The sequence below is a fragment of the Coregonus lavaretus genome, assembly GCF_964263955.1.
Source record: "Coregonus lavaretus genome assembly, contig: HAP1_SCAFFOLD_1750, whole genome shotgun sequence".
Classification (NCBI taxonomy): domain Eukaryota; kingdom Metazoa; phylum Chordata; class Actinopteri; order Salmoniformes; family Salmonidae; genus Coregonus; species Coregonus lavaretus.
This window is the reverse complement of record NW_028157657.1, coordinates 11,651-32,151: the sequence shown is the minus strand read 5'-3', so window position 1 is coordinate 32,151 and position 20,501 is coordinate 11,651. Positions and strand designations below refer to the sequence as shown.

The 20,501-nt window shown below is 45.7% G+C and overlaps 2 protein-coding genes across 2 annotated transcripts in view; one reads left to right on the top strand and one right to left on the bottom strand.

The window, feature by feature from the left end:
- LOC311125106 (zinc finger FYVE domain-containing protein 1-like) overlaps positions 1–15,939 on the bottom strand; it is a 31,891-nt gene extending 15,952 nt beyond the window's left edge. The window contains exons 1-7 of the mRNA XM_084199178.1: positions 14,613–15,939; positions 13,909–14,152; positions 11,223–11,483; positions 8,578–8,792; positions 7,209–7,315; positions 4,927–5,035; positions 4,625–4,722 (exon numbers count right to left, since the gene is read on the bottom strand). Of these exons, the coding sequence (XP_084055304.1) occupies positions 4,625–4,722; positions 4,927–5,035; positions 7,209–7,315; positions 8,578–8,792; positions 11,223–11,483; positions 13,909–14,152; positions 14,613–15,098 (1,520 nt within the window). The 5' untranslated portion in view covers positions 15,099–15,939. The remainder of the gene's footprint in view (positions 1–4,624; positions 4,723–4,926; positions 5,036–7,208; positions 7,316–8,577; positions 8,793–11,222; positions 11,484–13,908; positions 14,153–14,612) is intronic.
- Positions 15,940–16,052: 113 nt separating this feature from the next.
- LOC311125108 (phosphatidylinositol N-acetylglucosaminyltransferase subunit H-like) lies at positions 16,053–18,722 on the top strand. Its single transcript, XM_084199179.1, has 4 exons — positions 16,053–16,571; positions 17,096–17,305; positions 17,595–17,678; positions 17,927–18,722. The coding sequence occupies exons 1-4, from the start codon at positions 16,368–16,370 to the stop codon at positions 17,996–17,998; spliced, it is 570 nt and encodes a 189-aa protein (XP_084055305.1). The 5' UTR covers positions 16,053–16,367; the 3' UTR covers positions 17,999–18,722.
- Positions 18,723–20,501: the final 1,779 nt, after the last annotated feature.

The following is a 20,501-nucleotide window of genomic DNA, read 5'->3' as shown; positions in this document are numbered from 1 at the left end:
CTATCACATACCTGTAAACAACAACACCACCACTTCAGTTCACTCTATCACATACCTGTAAACAACAACACCACCACTTCAGTTCACTCTATCACATACCTGTAAACAACAACACCACCACTTCAGTTCACTCTATCACATACCTGTAAACAACAACAACACCACCACTTCAGTTCACTCTATCACATACCTGTAAACAACAACACCACCACTTCAGTTCACTCTATCACATACCTGTAAACAACAACACCACCACTTCAGTTCACTCTATCACATACCTGTAAACAACACCACCACTACTTCAGTTCACTCTATCACATACCTGTAAACAACAACACCACTACTTCAGTTCACTCTATCACATACCTGTAAACAACAACAACACCACCACTTCAGTTCACTCTATCACATACCTGTAAACAACAACAACACCACTACTTCAGTTCACTCTATCACATACCTGTAAACAACAACAACACCACTACTTCAGTTCACTCTATCACATACCTGTAAACAACAACACCACTACTTCAGTTCACTCTATCACATACCTGTAAACAACAACACCACTACTTCAGTTCACTCTATCACATACCTGTAAACAACAACACCACTACTTCAGTTCACTCTATCACATACCTGTAAACAACAACAACACCACTACTTCAGTTCACTCTATCACATACCTGTAAACAACAACACCACCACTTCAGTTCACTCTATCACATACCTGTAAACAACAACAACACCACTACTTCAGTTCACTCTATCACATACCTGTAAACAACAACACCACTACTTCAGTTCACTCTATCACATACCTGTAAACAACAACAACACTTCAGTTCACTCTATCACATACCTGTAAACAACAACAACACCACTACTTCAGTTCACTCTATCACATACCTGTAAACAACAACAACACTACTTCAGTTCACTCTATCACATACCTGTAAACAACAACAACACTACTTCAGTTCACTCTATCACATACCTGTAAACAACAACAACACTACTTCAGTTCACTCTATCACATACCTGTAAACAACAACACCACTTTAGTTCACTCTATCACATACCTGTAAACAACAACAACACCACTACTTCAGTTCACTCTATCACATACCTGTAAACAACAACACTACTTCAGTTCACTCTATCACATACATGTAAACAACAACAACACCACTACTTCAGTTCACTCTATCACATACCTGTAAACAACAACAACACCACTACTTCAGTTCACTCTATCACATACCTGTAAACAACAACAACACCACTACTTCAGTTCACTCTATCACATACCTGTAAACAACAACAACACCACTACTTCAGTTCACTCTATCACATACCTGTAAACAACAACACCACTACTTCAGTTCACTCTATCACATACCTGTAAACAACAACAACACTTCAGTTCACTCTATCACATACCTGTAAACAACAACAACACCACTACTTCAGTTCACTCTATCACATACCTGTAAACAACAACAACACTACTTCAGTTCACTCTATCACATACCTGTAAACAACAACAACACTACTTCAGTTCACTCTATCACATACCTGTAAACAACAACAACACTACTTCAGTTCACTCTATCACATACCTGTAAACAACAACACCACTTTAGTTCACTCTATCACATACCTGTAAACAACAACAACACCACTACTTCAGTTCACTCTATCACATACCTGTAAACAACACCACTACTTCAGTTCACTCTATCACATACCTGTAAACAACAACAACACCACTACTTCAGTTCACTCTATCACATACCTGTAAACAACAACAACACCACTACTTCAGTTCACTCTATCACATACCTGTAAACAACAACAACACCACTACTTCAGTTCACTCTATCACATACCTGTAAACAACACCACCACTACTTCAGTTCACTCTATCACATACCTGTAAACAACAACAACACTACTTCAGTTCACTCTATCACATACCTGTAAACAACAACACCACTACTTCAGTTCACTCTATCACATACCTGTAAACAACAACACCACTACTTCAGTTCACTCTATCACATACCTGTAAACAACAACAACACCACTACTTCAGTTCACTCTATCACATACCTGTAAACAACAACAACACCACTACTTCAGTTCACTCTATCACATACCTGTAAACAACAACACCACTACTTCAGTTCACTCTATCACATACCTGTAAACAACAACACCACTACTTCAGTTCACTCTATCACATACCTGTAAACAACAACACCACTACTTCAGTTCACTCTATCACATACCTGTAAACAACACCACCACTACTTCAGTTCACTCTATCACATACCTGTAAACAACAACACCACTACTTCAGTTCACTCTATCACATACCTGTAAACAACAACAACACCACCACTTCAGTTCACTCTATCACATACCTGTAAACAACAACAACACCACTACTTCAGTTCACTCTATCACATACCTGTAAACAACAACAACACCACTACTTCAGTTCACTCTATCACATACCTGTAAACAACAACACCACTACTTCAGTTCACTCTATCACATACCTGTAAACAACAACACCACTACTTCAGTTCACTCTATCACATACCTGTAAACAACAACACCACTACTTCAGTTCACTCTATCACATACCTGTAAACAACAACAACACCACTACTTCAGTTCACTCTATCACATACCTGTAAACAACAACACCACTACTTCAGTTCACTCTATCACATACCTGTAAACAACAACAACACCACTACTTCAGTTCACTCTATCACATACCTGTAAACAACAACACCACCACTTCAGTTCACTCTATCACATACCTGTAAACAACAACAACACCACTACTTCAGTTCACTCTATCACATACCTGTAAACAACAACACCACTACTTCAGTTCACTCTATCACATACCTGTAAACAACAACAACACTTCAGTTCACTCTATCACATACCTGTAAACAACAACAACACCACTACTTCAGTTCACTCTATCACATACCTGTAAACAACAACAACACTACTTCAGTTCACTCTATCACATACCTGTAAACAACAACAACACTACTTCAGTTCACTCTATCACATACCTGTAAACAACAACAACACTACTTCAGTTAACTCTATCACATACCTGTAAACAACAACACCACTTTAGTTCACTCTATCACATACCTGTAAACAACAACAACACCACTACTTCAGTTCACTCTATCACATACCTGTAAACAACAACACTACTTCAGTTCACTCTATCACATACATGTAAACAACAACAACACCACTACTTCAGTTCACTCTATCACATACCTGTAAACAACAACAACACCACTACTTCAGTTCACTCTATCACATACCTGTAAACAACAACAACACCACTACTTCAGTTCACTCTATCACATACCTGTAAACAACAACAACACCACTACTTCAGTTCACTCTATCACATACCTGTAAACAACAACACCACTACTTCAGTTCACTCTATCACATACCTGTAAACAACAACAACACTTCAGTTCACTCTATCACATACCTGTAAACAACAACAACACCACTACTTCAGTTCACTCTATCACATACCTGTAAACAACAACAACACTACTTCAGTTCACTCTATCACATACCTGTAAACAACAACAACACTACTTCAGTTCACTCTATCACATACCTGTAAACAACAACAACACTACTTCAGTTCACTCTATCACATACCTGTAAACAACAACACCACTTTAGTTCACTCTATCACATACCTGTAAACAACAACAACACCACTACTTCAGTTCACTCTATCACATACCTGTAAACAACACCACTACTTCAGTTCACTCTATCACATACCTGTAAACAACAACAACACCACTACTTCAGTTCACTCTATCACATACCTGTAAACAACAACAACACCACTACTTCAGTTCACTCTATCACATACCTGTAAACAACAACACCACTTTAGTTCACTCTATCACATACCTGTAAACAACAACAACACTACTTCAGTTCACTCTATCACATACCTGTAAACAACAACACCACTACTTCAGTTCACTCTATCACATACCTGTAAACAACAACACCACTACTTCAGTTCACTCTATCACATACCTGTAAACAACAACAACACCACTACTTCAGTTCACTCTATCACATACCTGTAAACAACAACAACACCACTACTTCAGTTCACTCTATCACATACCTGTAAACAACAACACCACTACTTCAGTTCACTCTATCACATACCTGTAAACAACAACACCACTACTTCAGTTCACTCTATCACATACCTGTAAACAACAACACCACTACTTCAGTTCACTCTATCACATACCTGTAAACAACAACACCACTACTTCACATACAAGCGAACCACACTACAGTTCGGCCAGTGACAGCAGATAGCGTTTAAACAGCTTCTACCTGTTGGTCTCAAACCTCTTAAAGGTGATTGTATCATTATTCTCCTTTATTCCACAGCCTTTCATACGATGATACAGACTAAATAGCTTCCTCCCTTCATTCTGAAGGACCAGACCAGGGATGCGTCCCAAATGGCACCCTATTCCCTATGTAGTGCACTACTTTCTGATAGACCAGTACTCACCCTGACCAGGCGTAGATGGCCAGACCAAACCAGGGAGAGTCAGAGGAGGCTGTCGTCTTGGGAACCACAATCACCTCCTTCCCTCCCTCATAGCACGCCTGAGGAGCGGAGTACAGACATTCAGTTCAGAAGACTAACTAACGTGTGTGTGCGCGTGTGTGTGTGTGTGTGAGAGAGTGTGTGTGTATGTATGTGTGTGTGTGAGAGAGTGTGTGTGTATGTATGTGTGTATGTATGTGTATGTGTGTGTGTGTGTGTGTGTGTGTGTGTGTGTGTGTGTGTGTGTACGTGTGTGTTCCTACCTTACAAGTGTAGATACGGTTGTCATTCTGAGCAGAGTAGTGACAGCGGTGTTTAGCCTCGTGGTCCACTTCCTCCTTCAGATGGTTCATACTGTTCTTACAGCCAGACCTGACAGGAAGAGGGTTGGTACACAGTGGTTCATTACTACAGTGAGGGAAAAAAGGATTTGATCCCCTGCTGATTTTGTACGTTTGCCCACTGACAAAGACATGATCAGTCTATCGTTTTAATGGTAGGTTTATTTGAACATTGAGAGACAGAATAACAACAACAAAATCCAGAAAAACGCATGTCAAAAATGTTATAAATTGATTTGCATTTTAATGAGGGAAATAAGTATTTGACCCCTCTGCAAAACATGACTTAGTACTTGGTGGCAAAACCCTTGTTGGCAATCACAGTGGTCAGACGTTTCTTGTAGTTGGCCACCAGGTTTGCACTTGCACACATCTCAGGACGGATTTTGTCCCACTTCTCTTTGCAGAGCTTCTCCAAGTCATTAAGGTTTCGAGGCTGACGTTTGGCAACTTGAACCTTCAGCTCCCTCCACAGATTTTGTATGGGATTAAGGTCTGGAGACTGGCTAGGCCACTCCAGGGCCTTAATGTGCTTCTTCTTGAGCCACTCCTTTGTTGCCTTGGCCGTGTGTTTTGGGTCTTAGTCATGCTGGAATACCCATCCACAACCCATTTTCAATGCCCTCGCTGAGGGAAGGAGGTTCTCACCCAAGATTTGACGGTACATTGCCCCGTCCATCGTCCCTTTGATGCGGTGAAGTTGTCCTGTCCCCTTAGCAGAAAAACAGCCCCAAAGCATAATGTTTCCACCTCCATGTTTGACGGTGGGGATGGTGTTCTTGGGGTCATAGGCAGCATTCCACCTCCTCCAAACACGGCGAGTTGAGTTGATGGCAAAGAGCTCGATTTTGGTCACATCTGACGACAACACTTTCACCCAGTTCTCCTCTGAATCATTCAGATGTTCATTGGCAAACTTCAGACGGCCCTGTATATGTGCTTTCTTGAGCAGGGGGACCTTGCGGGCGCTGCAGGATTTCAGTCCTTCACGGCGTAGTGTGTTACCAATTGGTGACTATGGTCCCAGCTGCCTTGAGATCATTGACAAGATCCTCCCATGTAGTTCTGGGCTGATTCCTCACCATTCTCATGAGCATTGCAACTCCATGAGGTGAGATCTTGCATGGAGCCCAAGGCCGAGGGAGATTGACAGTTATTTTGTGTTTCTTCCATTTGCGAATAATCGCACCAACTGTTGTCACCTTCTCACCAAGCTGCTTGGCGATGGTCTTGTAGCCCATTCCAGCCTTGTGTAGGTCTACAATCTTGTCCCTGACATCCTTGGAGAGCTCTTTGGTCTTGGCCATGGTGGAGAGTTTGGAATCTGATTGATTGATTGCTTCTGTGGACAGGTGTCTTTTATACAGGTAACAAACTGAGATTAGGAGCACTCCCTTTAAGAGTGTGCTCCTAATCTCAGCTCGTTACCTGCATAAAAGACACCTGGGAGCCAGACATTTTTCTGATTGAGAGGGGGTCAAATACTTATTTCCCTCATTGAAATGCAAATCAATTTATGACATTTTTGACATGTGTTTTTCTAGATTTTGTTGTTGTTATTCTGTCTCTCACTGTTCAAATAAACCTACCATTAAAATTAAAGACTGATCATGTCTTCGTCAGTGGGCAAACGTACAAGATCAGCAGGGGATCAAATACTTTTTTCCCCTCACTGTACGTTATCACTGTGCTGTTCTTACAGCCAGTGTTTAATTACTACGTTATCACTGTGCTGTTCTTACAGCCAGTGTTTAATTACTACGTTATCACTGTGCTGTTCTTACAGCCAGTGTTTAATTACTACGTTATCACTGTGCTGTTCTTACAGCCAGTGTTTAATTACTACGTTATCACTGTGCCAGACCTGACAGGAAGGCAGAGAATCATTACGGCTGAAGACTTACGTAGAAAACTAGGATATTATTGTTCAAACCTGTTTGAGATGCTATTTAGTGTAATAATCAGGTAATTACTACCGATATGTAATAACTATGCAACTCCAAAGTAATACACATTAACCATGTAATAACAAAATACCAATAATAGAAAGCATTAGTGTAAACTGAGTGGAGTTAGAGTGAGCCATTACACAGCTAAGGCTAATTTACAATGTCAATTATAACACAAAAAGGTCAATATTGAACTGTAATAGAAAGCAGAACTGGAAACAGAGGACACAGATGGAGGCACGGTCAGATACACACCCACAGCTGAGACAGATAGAGGAGCAGGTGAAGTACTCATCAGGGAAGAAAGAGTTACTGGCCAGGTGCTCTTCTGGGATATCCCCACTGAAACGTTCACTCAGGGCCTAGAGGGGAGAGAGGGAGGGAGGGAGGAAGAGAGGTGGGGGGGAGAGAGTAGGGAGGGAGAGAGAGAGAGAGAGAGAAAGCGAGAGCTTTGCAACAGGTGTTGACAGGTTCATGAATTGTTTACACACACACACACACACACACACACACACAGAGACACACACACACCAACCTGCAGGGCCCTGTATATAACGCTGACACCAACCTGCAGGGCCCTGTATATAACGCTGACACCAACCTGCAGGGCCCTGTATATAACGCTGACACCAACCTGCAGGGCCCTGTATATAACGCTGACACCAACCTGCAGGGCCCTGTATATAACGCTGACACCAACCTGCATGGCCCTGTATATAACGCTGACACCAACCTGCAGGGCCCTGTATATAACGCTGACACCAACCTGCAGGGCCCTGTATATAACGCTGACACCAACCTGCAGGGCCCTGTATATAACGCTGACACCAACCTGCAGGGCCCTGTATATAACGCTGACACCAACCTGCAGGGCCCTGTATATAACGCTGACACCAACCTGCAGGGCCCTGTATATAACGCTGACACCAACCTGCAGGGCCCTGTATATAACGCTGACACCAACCTGCAGGGCCCTGTATATAACGCTGACACCAACCTGCAGGGCCCTGTATATAACGCTGACACCAACCTGCAGGGCCCTGTATATAACGCTGACACCAACCTGCAGGGCCCTGTATATAACGCTGACACCAACCTGCAGGGCCCTGTATATAACGCTGACACCAACCTGCAGGGCCCTGTATATAACGCTGACACCAACCTGCAGGGCCCTGTATATAACGCTGACACCAACCTGCAGGGCCCTGTATATAACGCTGACACCAACCTGCAGGGCCCTGTATATAACGCTGACACCAACCTGCAGGGCCCTGTATATGACGCTGACACCAACCTGCAGGGCCCTGTATATAACGCTGACACCAACCTGCAGGGCCCTGTATATAACGCTGACACCAACCTGCAGGGCCCTGTATATAATGCTGACACCAACCTGCAAGGCCCTGTATATAACGCTGACACCAACCTGCAGGACCCTGTATATAACGCTGACACCAACCTGCAGGGCCCTGTATATAACGCTGACACCAACCTGCAGGGCCCTGTATATAATGCTGACACCAACCTGCAGGGCCCTGTATATAACGCTGACACCAACCTGCAGGGCCCTGTATATAATGCTGACACCAACCTGCAGGGCCCTGTATATGACGCTGACACCAACCTGCAGGGCCCTGTATATGACGCTGGCGGAGCGTGGTGAGCGGGTGGTGGTGTTGTCTAGCTGTTGCTCCAGGCTCCGCAGCAGACCACTGAAATCTGTCGGGGGGTTGTAGGTTCGAGTCCCGCGGTACTGGATGGAGCTGAAGGCCTCGGGAAACAGACCCAGCTTCCTGAAACGCTCCTGGAGCAGACGCTCTGCAGACTCTGATGGCTTGTCTGGAGAGAGGGGGAGAGAGAGAGATGTAGATGAGAGAGGGAGAGAGAGAGAGAGAGAAATGTAGAGGAGAGAGGGAGAGAGAGAGATGAAGAGGAGAGAGGGAGAGAGAGAGAGAGAGAAATGTAGAGGAGAGAGGGAGAGAGAGAGATGAAGAGGAGAGAGGGAGAGAGAGAGATGAAGAGGAGAGAGGGGGGAGAGAGAGATGAAGAGGAGAGAGGGGGAGAGAGAGATGTAGAGGAGAGAGGGAGAGAGAGAGAAATGTAGAGAGAGAGGGGGGAGAGAGATGAAGAGGAGAGAGGGGGAGAGAGAGATGAAGAGGAGGGGGAGAGAGAGAAATGTAGAGGAGAGAGGGGGGAGAGATGTAGAGGAGAGAGGGGGAGAGAGAGATGTAGAGGAGAGAGGGGGAGAGAGATGTAGAGGAGAGAGGGGGAGAGAGATGTAGAGGAGAGAGGGGGGAGAGATGTAGAGGAGAGAGGGGGAGAGAGAGATGTAGAGGAGAGAGGGGGAGAGAGATGTAGAGGAGAGAGTGGGAGAGAGATGTAGAGGAGAGAGTGGGAGAGAGATGTAGAGGAGAGAGGGGGAGAGAGATGTAGAGGAGAGAGGGGGAGAGAGATGTAGAGGAGAGAGGGGGGAGAGATGTAGAGGAGAGAGGGGGAGAGAGAGATGTAGAGGAGAGAGGGGGAGAGAGATGTAGAGGAGAGAGGGGGAGAGAGATGTAGAGGAGAGAGGGGGGAGAGATGTAGAGGAGAGAGGGGGAGAGAGAGATGTAGAGGAGAGAGGGGGAGAGAGATGTAGAGGAGAGAGTGGGAGAGAGATGTAGAGGAGAGAGTGGGAGAGAGATGTAGAGGAGAGAGGGGGAGAGAGATGTAGAGGAGAGAGGGGGAGAGAGATGTAGAGGAGAGGGGGAGAGAGAGAGATGTAGAGGAGAGAGGGGGATAGCCCTTGCTTGGACAGCCGGCAGTCCTGCAATCCGAATCGAATGATAATTATTTCAGATATTTCTCCTTGGCGTTTCAGAGAGAGATGTAGAGGAGAGAGAGGGAGAGAGAGATGTAGAGGAGAGAGGGGGAGAGAGAGAGAGAGAGGGAGGAGAGAGATGTAGAGGAGAGAGGGGGAGAGAGAGATGTAGGGGAGAGAGGGGGAGAGAGAGAGAGAGAGTGGTGGATGAGGAAGAGAGAAGAGGGGAAGACAGTCTTGATGTTAGAAAGTGATGATTGTAAGTAGAGGTGAATGCACTAAGCTATGACAAGTTATTTCCACTTTCTAAACTGAAAACTGAATTGACGACAATCCTGCTACGGCCTCTATCTCTGTCTCAGCCCCTGACCCCCAACCTGATCCCAGCAGTTTGTCTCTGTCTCTGTCTCAGCCCCTGACCTTTGACCCCCAACCTGATCCCAGCAGTTTGTCTCTGTCTCTGTCTCAGCCCCTGACCTTTGACCCCCAACCTGATCCCAGCAGTTTGTCTCTGTCTCTGTCTCAGCCCCTGACCTTTGACCCCCAACCTGATCCCTGCAGTTTGTCTCTGTCTCTGTCTCAGCCCCTGACCTTTGACCCCAACCTGATCCCAGCAGTTTGTCTCTGTCTCTGTCTCAGCCCCTGACCCTTGACCCCCAACCTGATCCCAGCAGTTTGTCTCTGTCTCTGTCTCAGCCCCTGACCTTTGACCCCCAACCTGATCCCAGCAGTTTGTCTCTGTCTCAGCCCCTGATCCCCAACCTGATCCCAGCAGTTTGTCTCTGTCTCTGTCTCAGCCCCTGACCTTTGACCCCCAACCTGATCCCAGCAGTTTGTCTCTGTCTCAGCCCCTGACCTTTGACCCCCAACCTGATCCCAGCAGTTTGTCTCTGTCTCAGCCCCTGATCCCCAACCTGATCCCAGCAGTTTGTCTCTGTCTCAGCCCCTGATCCCCAACCTGATCCCAGCAGTTTGTCTGTCTCTGCCCCTGACCTTTGACCCCCAACCTGATCCCAGCAGTTTGTCTCTGTCTCAGCCCCTGACCCTTGACCCCCAACCTGATCCCTGCAGTTTGTCTCTGTCTCTGTCTCAGCCCCTGACCTTTGACCCCAACCTGATCCCAGCAGTTTGTCTCTGTCTCTGTCTCAGCCCCTGACCCTTGACCCCCAACCTGATCCCAGCAGTTTGTCTCTGTCTCTGTCTCAGCCCCTGACCTTTGACCCCCAACCTGATCCCAGCAGTTTGTCTCTGTCTCAGCCCCTGACCCTTGACCCCCAACCTGATCCCTGCAGTTTGTCTCTGTATACATGGTTCTGGTCCATTCTAACTTTACTGATAACTGATTGTGCTGACTTGCCTGGTCCTAGATCTGTTTGTGCTTTTGCCAACTCCATTGGCATGACATACAAGGAGTTGGCATGACAGCACAAACAGACTGGCACTCAGGCTAAACGCCAACCAGAACCACCTACCTGATCCCAGTAGTTTGGTGTGGACGGTCTCATGGAAGATAATAACAGCTGGTCCCAGAGTGGACAGAGGGACGTCCAGGCCACACCGGGCCGTGGTGGCCTTCAGCTCCCTGGTGAAGTGCTTCAGATAGGCTTCCGAAGCGTCACCTAGGAAACTGAACATGTCCTCGTGGAGACGGTCGGCGTGGGTACGGTAGATGACGAGGTCGGAGACGGCAAGGACTTTGAGGAGCAGCCGGGTACGCTGGCCCTGATTGGATCCTAGGTGGGAAACAGTAGAGAGGAAGGGGAATTGTTAGCAGATGTCTGCTGACTGGTTAGTGCTCCCAACGTGATCTTAATCAAAGGCCTTTAGGCTTTCCCCTCAACAGACACACCGCTTTCCCCTCAACAGACACACAGCTTTCCCCTCAACAGACACACAGCTTTCCCCTCAACAGACACACAGCTTTCCCCTCAACAGACACACAGCTTTCCCCTCAACAGACACACCGCTTTCCCCTCAACAGACACACAGCTTTCCCCTCAACAGACACACAGCTTTCCCCTCAACAGACACACCGCTTTCCCCTCAACAGACACACAGCTTTCCCCTGAACAGACACACCGCTTTCCCCTCAACAGACACACAACTTTCCCCTCAACAGACACACTGCTTTCCCCTCAACAGACACACAGCTTTCCCCTGAACAGACAAACTGCTTTCCCCTCAACAGACACACTGCTTTCCCCTGAACAGACACACAGCTTTCCCCTGAACAGACACACTGCTTTCCCCTCAACAGACAAACTGCTTTCCCCTCAACAGACACACCGCTTTCCCCTCAACAGACACACCGCTTTCCCCTCAACAGACACACAGCTTTCCCCTGAACAGACACACCGCTTTCCCCTCAACAGACACACAGCTTTCCCCTCAACAGACACACCGCTTTCCCCTCAACAGACACACCGCTTTCCCCTCAACAGACACACAGCTTTCCCCTGAACAGACACACCGCTTTCCCCTCAACAGACACACAACTTTCCCCTCAACAGACACACCGCTTTCCCCTCAACAGACACACAGCTTTCCCCTGAACAGACACACCGCTTTCCCCTCAACAGACACACAACTTTCCCCTCAACAGACACACTGCTTTCCCCTCAACAGACACACCGCTTTCCCCTCAACAGACACACCGCTTTCCCCTCAACAGACACACTGCTTTCCCCTGAACAGACACACAGCTTTCCCCTGAACAGACACACTGCTTTCCCCTCAACAGACAAACTGCTTTCCCCTCAACAGACACACCGCTTTCCCCTCAACAGACACACAGCTTTCCCCTGAACAGACACACAGCTTTCCCCTCAACAGACACACAGCTTTCCCCTCAACAGACACACCGCTTTCCCCTCAACAGACACACAGCTTTCCCCTGAACAGACACACTGCTTTCCCCTCAACAGACACACTGCTTTCCCCTGAACAGACACACCGCTTTCCCCTCAACAGACACACTGCTTTCCCCTCAACAGACACACTGCTTTCCCCTGAACAGACACACCGCTTTCCCCTCAACAGACACACCGCTTTCCCCTCAACAGACACACAGCTTTCCCCTGAACAGACACACTGCTTTCCCCTCAACAGACACACTGCTTTCCCCTGAACAGACACACCGCTTTCCCCTCAACAGACACACAGCTTTCCCCTCAACAGACACACAGCTTTCCCCTCAACAGACACACCGCTTTCCCCTGAACAGACACACCGCTTTCCCCTGAACAGACACACAGCTTTCCCCTCAACAGACACACCGCTTTCCCCTGAACAGACACACTGCTTTCCCCTGAACAGACACACTGCTTTCCCCTGAACAGACACACTGCGTTCCCCTCAACAGACACACAGCTTTCCCCTCAACAGACACACCGCTTTCCCCTCTACAGACACACCGCTTTCCCCTGAACAGACACACAGCTTTCCCCTCAACAGACACACCGCTTTCCCCTGAACAGACACACAGCTTTCCCCTCAACAGACACACCGCTTTCCCCTCAACAGACACACAGCTTTCCCCTCAACAGACACACAGCTTTCCCCTCAACAGACACACAGCTTTCACCTCAACAGACACACCGCTTTTCCCCTCAACAGACACAATGCTTTCCCCTCAACAGACACACAGCTTTCCCCTCAACAGACACACCGCTTTCCCCTCAACAGACACACAGCTTTCCCCTCAACAGACACACAGCTTTCCCCTCAACAGACACACAGCTTTCACCTCAACAGACACACCGCTTTTCCCCTCAACAGACACACCGCTTTCCCCTCAACAGACACACAGCTTTCCCCTCAACAGACACACAGCTTTCCCCTCAACAGACACACAGCTTTCACCTCAACAGACACACCGCTTTTCCCCTCAACAGACACAATGCTTTCCCCTCAACAGACACACAGCTTTCCCCTCAACAGACACACCGCTTTTCCCCTCAACAGACACACCGCTTTCCCCTCAACAGACAAGTGATACTCTAGTCTAGTATTTTGATACAAGGTTTTGTGACCAATCAGATGTCAGTCGAAGCCATGCTGTTGTTTCTAGCCCCCATCAGCAGTAAATAAGCACACACTGCTTTGCTCGGTGTATTTGTCCAGCTCCTGTGCCCCAATTAGACATGTTTAATACCGTACCTGCCCCCAGCAGTCCCTCTGTGTCGATCACCACCACCCTGTGGATGGGGTCCATGGCAGCCCAGACTCCCACGGTGCATGACTCCTGGGTGGGGGACGTCTGGAACACCTCCCGCCCCAGGAAGAAGGTATGGTTCAGGGTGTGGGACTTCCCCTCCCCCGTGTTTCCAAATATAGACACCACCTTGAGGAGTTCCTCTGGCCTGCAGTCCAGCCGGCGCACAAAGTCTTCCTCATCCTTCAACTAGAGATTCAATACAACAGAGGTCAGTCTGTGGTAAAAGTACTTTCCTCACCCGACAGAGTATCGGCCTAGCCTGGTCCCAGATCTGTTTGTGCGCTTGCCAACTCCATTGCTCATTGACATGTCAATGAGTGACAAGGAGTTGGCATGATTGCACAAAGACTGGCACTCACACTATTATTGGCCTTCTTAACCAATATTTGCTTGGACAGCCGGCAGTCCTGCAATCCGAATCGAATGATAATTATTTCAGATATTTCTCCTTGGCGTTTCATACAGATAGCCTGTCCATTGCAAACTGGCTTATATCTATCATCCAATCTTTTCAGATCTACACAAGTTCCTAGTGATTAGTGTCTACGGTTAGAGGGCTGTTTATGACTCTATGGGGCCTGGTCAAAATAAGTACACTATATAGGGAATAGGGTGCCATTTGGGATGCACACAATACATCACTCACCTGAATCTCCTCCTTCTCATCCACCAGTAAGAAACTGCACACCTTCTCCAGTTTGGCTTTGAGGGCCTCCATCTCCCCTCCATCCAGGCTACTATCCTGGGCTTTCACCGGAGGAGGGTAGGGGGTCACGGGGTGCTTTCTCTTATTCACTCCGCTGTGGGTCCGCTTCTGGCAGTCCGGACAGAGGTTAATCTTACAGCCCTGGCAGCGCACCACCGCCCTCAGCCTACCCCCGTTCACCCCACAGCCGCTGTTGTCCTTCTTACAGGAGTCACAGAATGGAACGTGTCCGGAGGCGATGCGGACCCTGTCATGGTCCCTCATGCGTTCCTGGCGATGGAGCTCGAACTCGCAGCGGACGCACTGCAGGCTTCCGCACTCGTCGCATTCGAACGCGGCCTCGTCCGATCCGCCGCAGGCGTAGCTCTCCTGACACACCAGGATGGTGTTTATCCCCTTATCTACTGACGGACCTTGACCACTCATAATAATCACCCTCGGTGTGGTGCTGCTAACAAGTGCGCTTTTAAGCCGATAACCTGTGCCTGAGGAACTGTGGCTGAAGAGTCTAATACTGCACTAGGATTGCGAAACCAAACTGATGTAGAATAGGTTTATGGCTATAGTATATAAGGTGTTGAATATTTAAATGTTTTCTTCTTTATGGTAGTGGTGCCTCTTCTATATTCCCCAAAACACTTAGCAGATCAATATTCAAAATGAACTGTGACAGATCACTTTGACATAGCCATATGTCATCAAATGACTAAATTACAGATCTGCCTGTCTGTCAGCAAAACAATCACAACGATTTCCTGCATACATGTCCAGACATACAGCTAGCCCCACCTGCAAGCAATCGATAGCTGTCAACCAGCAATAACATTGTTATTAGCTAACGTTAGATAGCCTAGTGTTTGTTTAGCTGTTGTTGTTGGCTAAGCAAATTTGACAGTAGAAATTGGCAACGGTAACTCTGTACAAAAACATCAACAAATCCGCCGATATCAAAAGAAAACACTTACATATTTGTCAGTTACTCTACATCAACTGAAACGACCCATTTCTCAAGAGCCAACCCCCATCAAGCCAACAAGATTATCCTAGCTAGTAGCCTAGTACAAGCAGCTAGCTAGTTTGCCCAGTTGTTTCGTAACCTAAGAAAGTTCCTTCACCTTCTACACACAAAAAAACGCAATACTCTTTTAATAGACAAACATGGTATGCAGTGTCAATCACAAAGATGCCGTTATTTTTTTTTTTATATCTTGTTAGCTAGGATAATTTCGCTGCCCAACAGCTAGATGTTGTTCACAGTTTCATCAGCTGATCGGCTTGTTTTCATCCAGAGGTCAAAGGTTAGAGACCGCGAAGCATCCTGGGAAGTGTAGTAATACTCGTAGTGTTGTTGCTTTGAATCGATGTCATTCCCCACAATGCACCTCAAAGTTTGTAGCTTGCCAGTTAGGTCAACAGAGGTTTTTCCCATCGATGTTGTCCTAGTTTTTTTTTGCAACTAAGAGTCAATACTGAGAGGAAGTACATTCCGGATTCATTTATTTGCTAGCTTTGAAGTAAACCAGCAGCGAATGAAAATATGTTCATTATTGTTTCGGTTTTTTTTCAGTCTCCACATTGTTAGCTAGCTAGTAGCTGACTACTCACTGAATACGTTAGATTTAGCCTACAGTAGTTAGAAGATAGCTAGCTAGACATCACCAGTTCCAGCTATTGATATCCAATAATCCAGATCTTATGCAGAACGGTGACCAGCAGTACAGTATGGAAGATGAAACCTACACCGACATCGACGGCAAGGCCATCTCTCTGGAGTGTCAAAGGCACTCGGGTTTCTGCCGGGAGTTCACGGTTAGCTCGGCTAAAGTATCCATAGGCAGAGTGATGGTGTACACTTGCGCTGTCTGGCTAACGGCCTACATCATATTCTTCGTCACTGAGGTAAGGACACTAGGGCTGGCTTGAGTCCCAAATGGCACCCTTTTCACCATGGCCCATGGGGTTCTCGTGAAATGTAGTGCACTATATAAGGAATAGGGTCAAATGGGTATAGGGTGCCATTTGGAACTCCCTCTAGATATCCACTGGCACCTGCGTCAGTGCGCAACAATCCTGCTCCTGGAAGCTACTGGGTGTACAGGCTTTTGTTCCTGCCCAACACTTAACACATCTGTTTCAACCAACTGCTCATCAGGGGTTGTGTAGATGTATCAGGTGTGTTAGTGCTGGGCTAGAACAAAAGCGTGCCCCTATAGCGCTTTAGGGCCAGTGTTGGTAACCCACTAAGCTAGATTAATCATTTAATAATTTAACCTACACCTATAACTAAGTATTTCTTTTTTGTTGTGTGCCTGTTGTAGGTCAATCAGTGCAATGCTAGTCTCTTCTCACAGTCGCTGTATGCGGAGCACCTTGAGTCTAGCGACAGAGATTACTTCAATGCCAATCTCTTCTTCTCTCTCCAGAACACAGCCGTTCTCTCCAGTGCCATAATCATCACCCTGGTCGGTATGATGGTTCACATCCACTTTGTGAAGGTGGACCATGAGACGCTGCTCATCATTGGTTCCCTGGGTGTCCAGGTGTCCTCTAGCTACGCCTCCGGCAGGGAGTCGACAGACTTCATAGAGATGGGCAAGATCAAAGACATAGTAATCAATGAAGCTATTCACATGGTGAGGAAATAGAAGAATATTGAGCTATTTGTTTCATCCAGCCAATGAAGCTACATGTTCACAGTTGATTTCATCATCACTAAAGTTGTTGACTGAATCTTGTTCAGATGAAGCTAGATGGATCCTGCTATAATTTATCTTAACCGTTGATGATTGGCTGGACAGTCAAAAATGTATGCACGCATGACTGTAAGTCGCTTTGGATAAAAGCGTCTGCTAAATGGTATATATTATTATAGAGTATCTTGTGATGTGCCTGTGATGACTTTTCTCAACCCATTTGTTTCAGCAAAGAGTCATCTACTACCTGTGCATCCTCCTGAAGGATCCCTCAGAGCCAGATGCAGTGTCTAGCGTGGTCCCTCTGTTTCAGGTGAACTTCAGGGAGCGTTATTGATCTAACATACTGTTTAAAATGCATGTCTGTATCTTAACTAAATCAAATCAAGCTTAGTTTATACATCACATTTCAGACATGGAAAGCAATGCAATGTGCTTCACATGAAAAAACGAATAAAATAAAAACTTTGGAACTGATGTAGTTTTAACCCTGTGCTGAAGACCTTCTCACCTCTACATTCACCTGTCTGATTATAGTCTACCTTTTCATTCCTCTTTCAGAGTTCAAAACCGAGGCTGAACTGCCTGGTCAAAGTGTACAAGAGCTGCCAGGAGATTCTAGCTAAGTGCTGATGGTGACGTCATCCTGGTCCTTTTGTAAACCGTCTGGGTAAACCCCACTGACGTCATGCTGGAAAAGCACTGTCGCTGACATCACTGCACACCAATGCTTCAAACCACTGACTTCACCGCATACCAAGTCATGTAACATGTTCAGGATTTTTATCTGGTTAGGTTACGTTATCAATTCTCAATGGAAAGAAATACTGATGATACACCTGTCATCATGAAATTGTTGTTTTGTCTACATTTGTCTTTTTTAATTATTTTCAGGTCATTTTTCCACACGCCAGTTTTCAGTAATGGAAGAAAGACTCTATTAGGTCAACCCACTAAAATATACTATACTCTTAAGATTCTCAGTAAGAGAGTAGTTTATGAATGTAAGTCCTTACTTAGTGTTACCTAATGTTGTTATTTACTTATGTCTTAGTATTTAATACATCTACTTGAACAGTGTTTTCTGTAACTATGACCCTACTTGATAAGCATGATAACTTTAAGGATTTCCTGTTGGAACTATGGATTTAGAAATAGCCTTATTTTACTTAGATGCTCATTTTTATATTATTGTATATTTACAAATATTGTATTCCATCTGAAGAGTTAATAGTATTTATCATGTAATAAATTACCATTTCTAGCTGCTGTTCTTTCCGTCGCCAGTAGAGGGCAGGACCTACTGAGGGCCGGATAGCCGGCAGTTCTGCAATAATAAAATCATATTTTAAACTTAACCCTAACCTTAAACACACTTCTTATCTTATACCTAACCCTATATTTTTAAGACCAAAAAGCTCGTTTTTGTTTCAGACATAGAGGCTACAGCCCCACATTATGCAGATGGTTGGGAAAGAAAAATATTACGGATAAGGCCTGAACCCAGCTGATCTAGATAGACACTGGGTCATATGGTCTAGATAGATACTGGGTCATATGGTCTAGATAGACACTGTGTCATATGGTCTAGATAGACACTGGGTCATATGGTCTAGATAGATACTGTGTCATGGTCTAGATAGACACTGGGTCATATGGTCTAGATAGATCTAGATAGACACTGGGTCATATGGTCTAGATAGACACTGGGTCATATGGTCTAGATAGACACTGTGTCATATGGTCTAGATAGATACTGGGTCATATGGTCTAGATAGACACTGGGTCATATGGTCTAGATAGATACTGTGTCATATGGTCTAGATAGACACTGGGTCATATGGTCTAGATAGACACTGTGTCATATGGTCTAGATAGACACTGGGTCATATGGTCTAGATAGACACTGGGTCATATGGTCTAGATAGATCTAGATAGACACTGGGTCATATGGTCTAGATAGACACTGTGTCATATGGTCTAGATATATCTAGATAGACACTGGGTCATATGGTCTAGATAGACACTGTGTCATATGGTCTAGATAGATACTGGGTCATATGGTCTAGATAGACACTGGGTCATATGGTCTAGATAGACACTGGGTCATATGGTCTAGATAGACACTGGGTCATATGGTCTAGATAGACACTGGGTCATATGGTCTAGATAGATCTAGATAGACACTGGGTCATATGGTCTAGATAGACACTGGGTCATATGGTCTAGATAGACACTGGGTCATATGGTCTAGATAGACACTGGGTCATATGGTCTAGATAGATCTAGATAGACACTGGGTCATATGGTCTAGATAGACACTGGGTCATATGGTCTAGATAGACACTGGGTCATATGGTCTAGATAGACACTGTGTCATATGGTCTAGATAGATACTGTGTCATATGGTCTAGATAGACACTGGGTCATATGGTCTAGATAGACACTGGGTCATATGGTCTAGATAGACACTGGGTCATATGGTCTAGATAGACACTGGGTCATATGGTCTAGATAGACACTGGGTCATATGGTCTAGATAGACACTGTGTCATATGGTCTAGATAGACACTGTGTCATATGGTCTAGATAGACACTGTGTCATATGGTCTAGATAGACACTGTGTCATATGGTCTAGATAGACACTGGGTCATATGGTCTAGATAGATACTGTGTCATATGGTCTAGATAGACACTGTGTCATATGGTCTAGATAGACACTGGGTCATATGGTCTAGATAGACACTGTGTCATATGGTCTAGATAGATCTAGATAGACACTGGGTCATATGGTCTAGATAGATACTGGGTCATATGGTCTAGATAGACACTGGGTCATATGGTCTAGATAGATACTGGGTCATATGGTCTAGATAGACACTGTGTCATATGGTCTAGATAGATCTAGATAGACACTGGGTCATATGGTCTAGATAGATACTGGGTCATATGGTCTAGATAGACACTGGGTCATATGATCTAGATAGACACTGGGTCATATGGTCTAGATAGACACTGGGTCATATGGTCTAGATAGACACTGTGTCATATGGTCTAGATAGACACTGTGTCATATGGTCTAGATAGACACTGGGTCATATGGTCTAGATAGACACTGGGTCATATGGTCTAGAT